The sequence below is a fragment of the Rutilus rutilus genome, assembly GCF_951802725.1.
Source record: "Rutilus rutilus genome assembly, chromosome: 1".
Classification (NCBI taxonomy): Eukaryota; Metazoa; Chordata; class Actinopteri; order Cypriniformes; family Leuciscidae; genus Rutilus; species Rutilus rutilus.
Window position 1 is genome coordinate 4360030 of NC_140209.1, and position 12116 is coordinate 4372145.

Sequence of the window (12116 nt, forward strand, 5' to 3'; positions counted from 1 at the left end):
CTACGTGTAAAAACACAACTGAGGAAGAAGAGTCGGTCTAGCCACTGACAGAAAGTTAGTTTTGTAAGGCTTACCTATAGGCCTACTACACTTTTAAATTTGCTTACATGATATTTGAATAGTTAAGTTATAGTATAGCAGTGGTCTCCAACCTGGTGCCTGTAAGTTGCCCGCTAAACACATTCTATAAATAGCCCCAACTTGCCAATAGCGATCCACTGTAAATCGGGGCTCCAGACTTCGACTAAATGGTATAATTTTGCGACCAATTTGAACTTTTGCCTCTACAAAATTATCCAACTCTCTTTGATTATACGCTGTCATCCCCACTAACACAGTTTATGGTTCTCTAAAGGTTAGTTTGAACCAAACCAAAAACTAACGTTCAGGGAACATTCCCTCAGGGTTATAACGTTCCCTAAACTTTAAGGGAACCAACCAACTAAAACGTTCTCCTGTGGTTGTACTGTACCTCCACACAACGTTCCTGTTTGCTTGTTTTTGGTTGTTCTGAGTGTGGTTTTGAAATGTTTATTTAAAACAGCTCCATTTAAGTTTTTGACGTAGCATATAAAAAGTTTACAGTCACTTGATTTCGATTCACTCAAAAATGATTGGTCTTATGAAATCTAAGTTACTTTGTTACTAAGCGGTTGCTAGGCAGTTGCTAGGGTGTTCTGGGTGGTTTCTAGGTGGTTGCTAGGCAGTTGCTAAGGTGTTCTGAGTGGTTGCTTGGCGGTTGCTAGGTTATTCTTGGTGGTTGCTAGGGCATTGCTAGGTGGTTGCTAGGGTGTTCTGGGTAGTTGCTATGGTGTTGCTAGGCAGTTGCTAAGGTGTTCTGGGTGGTTGCTAGGGTGTTCTGGGCGGTTGCTATGGTGTTGCTAGGCAGTTGCTAAGGTGTTCTGGGTGGGGTCTAGGGCATTGCTAGGCAGTTGCTAGGGTGTTCTGGGTGGTTGCTAGGCAGTTGCTAGGTGTTCTGGGGGTTGGGGGTTGCTAGGCAGTTTCTAGGGTGTTCTGTGTGGTTTCTAGGGTATTTTTGGTGGTTACTAGAGCGTTTCAAGATGTTGCTAGGGTGTTCAGGGTGGTTGCTAAGGTATTTTTGGTAGTTGCTATGGTGTTACTAGGTGGTTGGTAGTTGTCAAAGATGGTAACTATGGAGTTTCTTATAGAGTTCTTAAAATCTTTAATAACGAGTGCCGAATAGGCACAAGCATGGAGCGATATCGCAAGGCTACGAGTGTGATATTGCTTTATAAAAAAAAATAAAAAAAATTTTTTTTTGGTTTAGGGTGGTTGCTAGGGAGCTCTTAGTGGTTGCCAGAGTGTGGCTATGAAGATTTTAGGCCATTACTTATTGGCTACTTGATAATATAAATCCTCTGAGGGAGAGAGAGAGGGAGAGATGCAGGGGTTTCAGGCCCTTTGGAGTCTGTGTGTGTGAAAACGGCAGTTGGGATTTGAATTTTTTAGAATGGCCAATGTTAAGTCAATGGGACTTTTTTGGCCGCTTTTTCATCCGCTGTGCGCTGTTTTGGGGTGGTGTGGCGCAATGGATAAGACACATGCCTTTAGTGTGAGAGACCCGGGTTCGAATCCACTGTGAGACACCAATGTGTCCCTGAGAAAGACACTTAACCCCTAGTTGCTCCAGAGGCGTGCGACCTCTGACATATATAGCAATTGTAAGTCGCTTTGGATAAAAGCGTCAGATAAATGTAAATGTTTTATCGGGAATTGTCAGTTGCACACGGGAATTGTCACATTGTCACTATTTTACCGGGAATTGTCACAGATCGCTCGAATAATAGCTTGCCTCCGGCGCATGTAGGCAGTTAGCATTGTAAAATGCAGAATTTACTTGCACAACAGCTTCTAGAAAAGATATAGCCTACGCCATGACTGATGACACCCAATCATAGATCCGAGCGTGAGCCTCTACTACGTCATCGTTTCTAAAGTCCTCCGTTTTGACCCGTCCAGACTAAAACGCCCTCCGGAGATTCAAAACGAAAAACGGGTCGGCAGCGTTTCTAAACTTCTCCGTTTTGGGTCTCCGTTTTTGCCGTTTTAGTGTGGACGGGAGGTGCAAACGTAGCAAAAGGTCTCCGTTTCTAAACGAAAACGCAGTAGTGTCGACGGGGCCTAAGTGTTGTCCACAAAATAATATAGAATTCATAGACAATTGGAAAAGTTTTTGGGGCAGACATGACCTGTTGAAAAGAGATGGTATTCATCCCTCCTGGGATGGTGATGCACTTCTCTCTAGTAATATGGCACATAGTCTTAGAGCTCAACCATGACAATCTGGGGCTCAGGTCAGGAAGCAGACAGACTGGCTAAACCGACCGTCTGCTAGCTGTCTCATGTCACCAAGGTCAGATAAATCCAATCACATAGAGCCTCTTTTACCTAGCTATCATCATATAGAGACTGTGTCTGTTCCCCGAATTAGGAAATGCAACAAATTTCCAAACCCATCTAAGGGTAAAAATGTAATTGATGTTCAACAAATAAAAAAAAACAGATAAAATACAAATGAATGGTTGCTGAATATTCGAGCTCTTACTTCAAAAGCACTTATTGTTAATGATATGATTACAGACCATAACCTAGATGTGCCGTGTTTGACAGAAACCTGGCTAAAACCAGACAATTACATTACTTTAAATGAGTCCACCCCGCAAGATTACTGTTATAAACATGAACCTCGTCTGAAAGGCAAAGGGGGTGGTGTCGCTGTAATTTATAGTAATGTTATCAGAATTACTAAGAAGTCTAGTTTCAAATATAATTCTTTTGAAGTGTTGGTGCTTAATATAACAATATATACTGTAGTGTAAATGATAAATCACGTTTGAGATTTGCGCTGGCTACTGTATACAGGCCACCAGGGCACCATACAGACTTTATCAAAGAATTTGCTGATTTTCTATCAGAGTTAGTACTGGCTGCAGATAAAGTACTAATTGTTGGGGATTTTAATATACACATCGATAATGAAAAAGATGCATTGGGTTTGGCATTTAAGGACATTCTGAACTCTATTGGAGTTAGACAACACGTGTCAGGACCTACTCGTTGTCGTAATCATACTCTAGATCTAATATTATCACACGGAATAGATGTTGATGCCGTTGAAATTCTGCAGCAGAGCGATGACATCTCAGATCATTATCTAGTCTCGTGTAAATTACATTTAGCCAAGGCTGCAAAGCCGACTCCGTGTAACAAATATGTTAGACCTATCACTTCTGCCACTAAAGATTGCTTTATTAATAATCTTCCTAATCAGTTTCATCATCTTAGCATCCCGGATAGCTTAGAAGAACTTGATATTGCGCCAGAAACTTTAAACTCTCTTTTCCAACACTTTAGACACAGTTGCTCCGTTGCGCTTAAAGAAGATTAAAGGAAATAGTCCAGGTACAACGAGCACACTCGGGCCCTTAAGAGAGCAGTCAGAAAGATGGAGTGCAACTGGAAGAAAACAAAACTAGAGGTATTTCGCATTTCATGGAAGGAGAGCTCGATTACTTACAGAGTGGCCTTCAGAAAAGCTGTTAGATCTGCTTATTTTTCAAACCTATTAGAAGAAAATGAACAAAACCCTAGGTATTTATTTGAAACAGTGGCAAAACTAACGAAAAATAAAGCTTCAAGCCCAGACGTTTCCAAGCAGCACAGCAGTAATGACTTTATGAACTTCTTTACTTACAAGATTGCTCCCTGTTAAACAACGTATACATTTTAAAATATTGCTGATTACTTACAAAGCACTAAATGGTTTAGCTCCGCAGTACTTGAGCGAGCTCTTAACGCATTATAGTCCTTCATGTCTATTGCAATCTCAAAATTACAGTCAGTTGATAATACTTAGAATAATCAAAATCGACTGCTGGCGGTAGGTCCTTCTCCTATTTAGCACCAAGACTTTGGAACAATCTTCCTAACATTGTCCGGGAAGCAGACACACTCTGTCAGTTCAAATCTAGATTAAAGACACATCTCTTTGACCTAGCATACACATAACACATTATAGACTTCTATAATTCAATGTTAGGCTGCATAGATTAGATCAGCCGGAACCGGGAACACTTCCCTTAAATCCTGATATACATGGTACATCATAAGAAGGATGGCGTCTGCGCTAATATTAGTCTCTCTGTTTATCCCGAGGTTTACCGCAGTCCGCCGGATGCAGGCCGTATCCAGATCTGATGAAGGACCAGCACCTGGACACGACAACGCAGTCCTGAAGTGTCCACTAGTCTATCCCTTGTGAAGGCCTCCTTCCTTTTACCTCTATACAGATAAAACATTGTCGGGATAATTCCGGTTAACGTGGCTATGCAGACACGACAAAAATTTCTGAATTATTCATTTTTAAGGCCTAACAAGTAGTTTGTTGAGGGTTGATTTGTGAAGGACTACACGCCTGCGCACATATATATATTCAAACACGCATACCTATCGACCGAACACGTGATGCGCATTTGGCGCCGTCTGCGTTTTCGCGGGTTTGCGTTTTTGAGGTTTGCGCAGAGAAAACGGATAATCGTTTGCACCTTCAAACTTATTTTAGGGAGTGCGTTCTGGAGACACTAGGCACTTTTTGTGCGGATGGGCGGCCGGAGCGCGTTAAGGGTTTTCTGTTAGAACGGTGTCGTGTTAGCAGCCTCTAAGTTAATGACTAATGATCTTCGCAACTTCACTGTTACGCTAACTGTAAACCCAAAACAATGTGATGAAGTGCTTGAATGTTTCTAACATGAATGTTCTTCGCAACTTCACTGTTACGCTAATTTCTATTATCACTGTAAAGCTGCTCTGAAACAATCCTATATAAAGCGCTATATAAATGAAGGTGACTTGACTTTATAAAGATATAGTTATAGTTAAGGTAATTTGCAGCATATGTAGGGCCCAAACATAACCTCAAGCCCAGGGGCCCCAGACCTGATCTTTGTTCTTTTTACTTGCACTGTTTACTTGTCTTTATATTTATTAAAATACTTTTTGTGATGGGCCAGTGAAGATTATTGCAGGGCAAGTAAAAATCTGAACCAGAATTAACCTGTAGAAAAGCTAATTTTGAGCCCTGCAAATATCAAGACCTGCCTCTTTTGTTTATTCTCATGGTGTGAATGAACTTCAGACTGACTAGAACAAACTCTTTGAAATGTATATATGATACTGGATATGAAACTGTTAATAATGTAGACAGACAGCAATCTCAATCAATGTCAGTCATGTGTGCAGTGAAATATAATTTATTAGGCATTTAAAAGCTCTATTGAGAAAATGAAAACATGGAAAGCTCAAAAAGCAATAATATCAGGATTACTTTCAGAACTAAAATAACTAATTCAAGCAGAATCAGCAGAAAATAAGAAAATGGACAATTACAATGAGATGTTGATTAAATGAGTAAAGAGTTTAATCAATCATTATATAGCAAATACAAACATTAAGTAAAAGTGAATGAGACAGATCTCTCTCTCTTTACTGACTTATAAGAGCCAAAGCATCTCAAGAGAAGAAGAGAAGAAAAGCATCCAGTTTCAAAGATACATGAAAGTATATCTTGCGTTTGCATGGAAGAGTAGAAGTGGAAGAGAAACTAGATGTTCTAATGAAAAACAATGAAGAACGAGTTAAAAATTAATATCAGATTCACATCTCTCTTAAAAGTGTTATGGCCTTCTTCTCCATGTGAATTTTCTGGTGGTCTTTCAGTTCATCTTCAGTAGTAAAGGCCTTCTGCACTGAAACACACACCACCGTGTCTTTTCTGCTGTAATATTAAGGATAAATCTTCTCCTTTGTGTGAATCTTCAGGTGTTTCTTCAGGACTGATGCCCAATGAAATGGTTTACCACACTGTGATCACAGTTAAATGGTCTTTTCTTTAAAATGAAACTCTTCCCGCATTGATCACATTTCACAGTGTCTTTCCGGTGTATTTTTCCGGTGCTCTTCTTCAGAATGAGAAGGCAGAACTCTCATGTGAACCTTCAGACTTTTCCATGTGAAGCGTTTTTTACACTGAGGGCAGGAGACAGATTTTTTGGCTTCTGTTTTTCCTTTCTTGTTCACGTCCATCAGGTCTAAAATAAACATTAAGTCAAGTGAGATTTCAAAAGAGTCAAATGTGACATGAAAAGTGAAGCTCAAAGTCAATATTCAGTCTTCAACAGACATTTTAATCCCTTCAAATCTGGTCAACAACTGCTGTGCACGATTATGATCTATTTTAATGTCATGAAGATGATTTGTGTTATAAATCACTAGTTTGGTCATGAAACAATGTAAATCTGTTGAGCATCAGCATGTTCTTCATCATGGTGAATGAATGAGGAATCAAGAATAAACACCGACCTCTTTGTTCTTTAGTGTGTTTCATTCTGCAGGTTTTGGATCACTGGCGTTCTCTCTGTCCACTCCTTCCAGATGCTTTCTGGGAGTTCTGCTATAAACAAACAAGTTTAATTTCGAACAGACATGATGCGAGAGGAATAATTAATATTTCAGACTCTGAACTAGGCTAATCACATGTTAAAAAAATAGTGACATTGATCATGTGACTTAAAGGGCACTTGTTATGCAAAATTCACTTTTACATGGTGTTTGACGGACACTGCAGTTTTAGCGTAGACCTGCCCTGAGTGAGCTAAACACAGTCCGCCAGTGTTTCGACGCCGGAGCAGCTGTAGACACGAATGTCTCCTAAGCGACTGAGGTGTTTTGTTGTTGGATGTAAGAATGAACATGGCAGTCTTCATTTACTCTCGTTATTACTCGAGAATGGATCTGTACCAACTGACCGTGATCCAGCTTACAGTCTCCGGAGTGATAGGCCTAACGTTACTGATCATAACAGTAATGCCCACTTTATTACAGTCAGAGTCAGAGTCGTTTATTACATCAGAGTTGTTTTACGGATACAAATTTTACCAGTTTATTAAGCACTCCCTGAAAGGGTGTAAGGGTCAAACAGGTCAATTGAGCTCAAAGGGAATTATTAATTAATTTAAGGCCGTAACCATCAGCTCCGCAGCGGATATAAATATCCAAACTAGTGAAAACACTATTTATGAGCAAGGTAACTTAGATCAGCAGTTTAAGACATTAAATTCCTAGCACATAACACAAGAACACTTCTCTTTGAAATACAAACAAGACTTGATTATTCTATTACATAGAACTAATATCTAACAAACACACACACATTCATACGAGTTGCAGAAAGAAAGAAAGCAGGGCTCCAGACTGCGACAAATGGTTCGCAAATCGACAAAAAAATTGAGAGTGCGTGACTGAATTTTACATCCATGTACATTGTTACATTACATTTTACATTTACATGTGCAACCAGTATATTTGCCATAAAGGCAATCCATGAAGACATTCATCTTTAGGAACTACATGGACAAGTCTTACCATGCCTTATGGGGGATGATGGTAACTAAGTTGCCATTCTGCTTTGATTACAAGGTACCCCATTATGATCATATCCTTGTTAATTTAGTAATTATTACTTTTTGATTAAATAAAACCTACACTAATGATCCATTCTTTGTAGAACATCCTACATCTTGTGCACATCACACTGGTCCTCCCGGTCTCCTCTGCTATATGCGAAAGGGGATTTTCTGCTCAGAAGAGGATTAAATCTGATGTCCCTGCATGTAGACACTGTGGAGGACTTGATTTGAATTAGCATGGAGGGACCTAGTTTACAAGAGTTTGATGCCAAGGAAGCTGTACAAACATGGTTCAGTCAGGGTAAAAGGTAGCCTGACGTCGTCATACTCAGATTCTAGTTAGAATGTGAGTCTGATACTGGTCCATTGGGCTGTGATTATGGGGCGTGTTTCAACCGAACCAGGAAAGAAAATTCCTCTGCACTCAATTGGATAGGCCTACAACCAATCAGAGCAACGTAGTAAGTGACGTATGTTTTTCATTCATGTTTCCGATCGACAAATGCCTTGATCGCGGTTCTCTGTTCCTCTTTTAAAATTAATGCGCTGTCGATATCTTCTATAACAGGCGCGATGGCTCTCGCGATGAATCTACACATGATGTTTCATAAACAAAGTTCAGGAGGAGCACATTCAAATAATCAATCCAATCAACCGTCTGCGGTCTACACTATCAGCATGAGAGGAAGCATATATTTATCACTCTGTCAACTCACCTAACATTCCTTGACAGTTTTCAGCATCCCTCCACTCACTCTCGGCTTGTTCTTCCACAGCCAGGAATACGGGGGAGTAGCCTACTCTGGGTTCGGGCCGAATACCGAGCCCGAGCCCTCTCCTCGTACAGCACGCCAAATATGCATTTATTCTATCTGACTTATTTGTAAGCGTGAACTCGTGCAATCACAATTCTCCAGCGGCAGTCATTTGAATTCAACCCAAGCGCTCGTTGATGACGTGGATGATTACGTTACTGTTGCTTATAATTTTTGTTTGGGCATAATAGCTCCTCAACGGATCGAGTCCAGACCGAACTTCCCGACCTAAAAAATTTGTGGGCGGGGCTAAGTTCGGCTGGCATCCAGGCTAGGTAAAAGGTCTAGGAGGCCAAATTACAAGGGCTGGCCTTCTGAGCCTCCTAGTGGAACACAGCAGGATCTGCTCTAAGGGGGAGTGAGTAAAGGCTCAAGTTGTTTAGGCCTACCAGTGCCCCTAATGTTTACATACATTTAAGTATTGTTTGTAACTGTGAAATGACCAAAAGGTTACTAAGCACATTTTTTATTCTGAATGTATGATATATTTGTTTAATATGTGTACTGTCATGACAGCGATGGTGCAGTCAAGTTTACCTTGTTGTTGCATCTTCAAAAGTGCACTGCATCTATTATCAAATTATTTATTAGTAATACAGTGGAAATTAGTAGATTTGGTTAGCATGTTGATTTACAGTGTGCGTCCCTAGATTTTCTGGTTGTGCCCCTAAAATTTTAAGGTGGGGGCCACTGTTGTCAGGTTTCGTACAAACGAAGCAGGCAAGATGGTAAGTTTAATATTTTAATAGGAGAATGGATCGGACACAGCGTGAAAGGTGAAGTTAACAGGAAGTAGATCATTGGATGAAGCTTAACTGAATGATAACAAAGTCTCTCTTTCTCTTGCAGATGCAGATGATGAAGATTCTCTGAAGATGGACTGAAGACAGGCTGAAGAAGATCGGGATCGACGGTAAGTATGCAGGTAGGTGAAGTAGAGAGTCTGTGTGTCAATAGACATGTATTGACAAGACCAGGTGAGCTGGTGATGGGATCCAGGTGACGGTGATACTACTTAGAGGAGAGTGAGTGCAGGTGTGCGCCAAGGAGGATTCTGGGGAGTGTAGTGCAGAGACAGATGAGGAAGACAGACGGTGGATGTGACAACTGTGCTCATAGTGAAAAAAGTTAGTCAGAGACTTTGTTGCTCAGCACATGAAAATAAACTACTTACCGTGATCTCAGACTGTGCTTAAGTGGTTTCTCCACTGCATGGATCTTCATGTGTAGATTAAGGTGAGTTTTAATAGAGAAACTCATCCCGCACTGATCACACGTGTGCGGCTTCTCTCTGCTGTGGATCCTCTCATGTGATCTCAGATTTGTTGACCGACTGAATCTCTTGTCACAGTGTGAACACTTGTAAGGTTTTTCTCCAGTGTGAATTCTCTGGTGCTGTTTTAAATCGCTTGCTGTAATAAAAGTCTTCTCACACTCAAAGCACATGTACTCTCTCACACCAGTGTGTATTTTCTGATGTGTGTGTAAATTAGACAGCAGTGAAAAACTCTTTCCACACACAGAACATGAATGCGGCTTCTCCTTCGTATGAACTGTCAGGTGTCTCTTCAGGTGTGATGACCTAAGAAATGTTTTGCCGCACTGATCACATGAGAACGGCTTCTCTCCAGTGTGGATCATCATGTGAAGATTAAGGGATGATGATTGACTGAAACTCTTCCCGCATTGATCACATGAGAACGGCTTCACTCCAGTGTGGATCCTCTCATGTGTTTTCAGATGTGTTGACTGACTGAATCTCTTGTCACAGTGTGAACACTTGTAAGGTTTTTCTCCAGTGTGAATTCTCTGGTGCAGTTTTAAGTCCTTTGCTGTAATAAAAGTCTTCTCACACTCAAAGCACATGTACTCTCTCACTCCAGTGTGAGTTTTCTCATGTTTATGTAAATATTGCAGCAGAGAAAAACTCTTTCCACACACAGAACATGAATGCGGCTTCTCCTTCGTATGAACTGTCAGGTGTCTCTTCAGGTTTGATGCACAGAGAAATGTTTTGCTGCACTGATCACATGAGAACGGCTTCTCTCCGGTGTGGATCATCATGTGAAGATTAAGGGATGATGATTGACTGAAACTCTTCCCACACTGATCACATGAGAACGGCTTCTCTCCGCTGTGGATCTTCATGTGAACATTAAGGGATGATGATTGACTGAAACTCTTCCCACACTGATCACATGAGAACGGCTTCTCTCCAGTGTGGATCCTCATGTGAATCTGAAGACTATGTTTGCGTGTGAAACTGTTTCCACACTGAGTGCAGGTGAAAGATTTCTTCGCTCTTCTTTTCTTTATAAATGTCTTTTTAGTCTTTGAGCGACTCAAAGGTTTTTCTCCCGGTTGGACATGATGTTCCTCCTTCACTTCACTCAGTTCTTCACTCTCCTCACTCTCTTCCATTGGGTCTGACAGGAAAGAAAAAATATTATTATTTGTTATGTTAAATTTATTTCCATCCTTTCAAGGCCATTGCAGTGTCTGTAGAAACGTCACAAGCTCAAAGTGCAGAGTGGCTGCGGCTTTAACTATTTTTAAAGTAATTATTCGTATTATCTGTGTTGTATTATCAAGTTATCTGTGTCCTACATGTTTCACTCAACTCTGTTACTCCTGACATGATTTTCCTCCTTTTAAAAACACAGTATTTCTTAAAACACACAGGAAGTGACATCATCTGTGCTCTTTCTACTGCATGATGGGAAGACAAGAAAATAATCTCAATCCACTGTCTCAGTTTTTACACAAACTGTAGCATTGACTGTATTCATCAACCCTGTTACCAAATTTACTGTAAGAAGAATCTCTATAACTATGAATAACTTGTATGATATTTGACAAATACAACTTTATCAGTAACTTGGTGTTAACTGACTATTCCTAAAAATATATATTTTGTAAACTATGTTGAAAATAACAAAAATTCTGGTAACGTTGTTGCTACTTGGGAACCAGATATAAAATAAATGTAAAATAAAACAGTTAAAATAGTATTTAGCCTGATCTGATGTTGACAATCAATATAAAATGTCTCAAACCTCCCATTACTGACCATTTGTTGAAAATAAACCCAGAACATTCTGTACCGTTTCATAGTTGAACTGTTTATCTAAATGTGATGAAGTGCTTGAATGTTTCTAACATGAATGTTCTTCAGCATCATGAATGAATGAAGAATAAACACCAACCTCTTTGTTCTTCAGGATCTTCAGTGTGTTTCATTCTGCAGGGTTCTGGATCACTCATGTTCTCACTGTCCTCTTTAATAAACTCAGTCTTTGCAGATTTCAGCTCTTCCTGATGCTCTGATGCTCGTCTTCACTTGTAGCTGATGGGAATTTACAGCATTTATTGGAGAATTACTGTGGGAGGAGCTTCACTGATGATAAGATTGCAGTGGGAGGAGCTTCACTGATGATGTGATTGCAGTGGGAGGAGCTTCACTGATGATGAATTACAGTGGGAGGAGCTTCACTGATGATGTGAATGCAGTGTGAAGAGTTTATCTGCCAAAATCAAAAATATATAAGTTACTGAGTTTGTTTTTATGCTCATGGACATCAGAATATAATAATGTAAATTCTTCCAAATATAAATAATGGTAAGAAAAACAGTTGAAAGCGTAAACAGAAATAAACATAGGCTACTGTTAGATTGAACGAACAATGCCAAACCCAGCGCTGAGGGAGAAAATGTATCTCTCAAGTTTATTAGCATCTTTGTCTCAGAAGCAGAGGTGGACAACGTACACAACTTCCTTACTTGAGTGAAAGTACAGATACTACTGGTCAAATATTAC

The 12116-nt window shown here is 40.1% G+C and overlaps 1 protein-coding gene across 1 annotated transcript; it reads right to left on the reverse strand.

The window, feature by feature from the left end:
* Window positions 1-9029: 9029 nt before the first annotated feature.
* On the reverse strand, window positions 9030-11794 carry LOC311302172 (uncharacterized protein). The gene is made up of 3 exons (XM_084427833.1): window positions 11506-11794; window positions 9474-10725; window positions 9030-9353 (listed from the first exon to the last, which is right to left on the reverse strand). The coding sequence occupies exons 1-3, from the start codon at window positions 11561-11563 to the stop codon at window positions 9311-9313; spliced, it is 1353 nt and encodes a 450-aa protein (XP_084283959.1). The 5' UTR covers window positions 11564-11794; the 3' UTR covers window positions 9030-9310.
* Window positions 11795-12116: the final 322 nt, after the last annotated feature.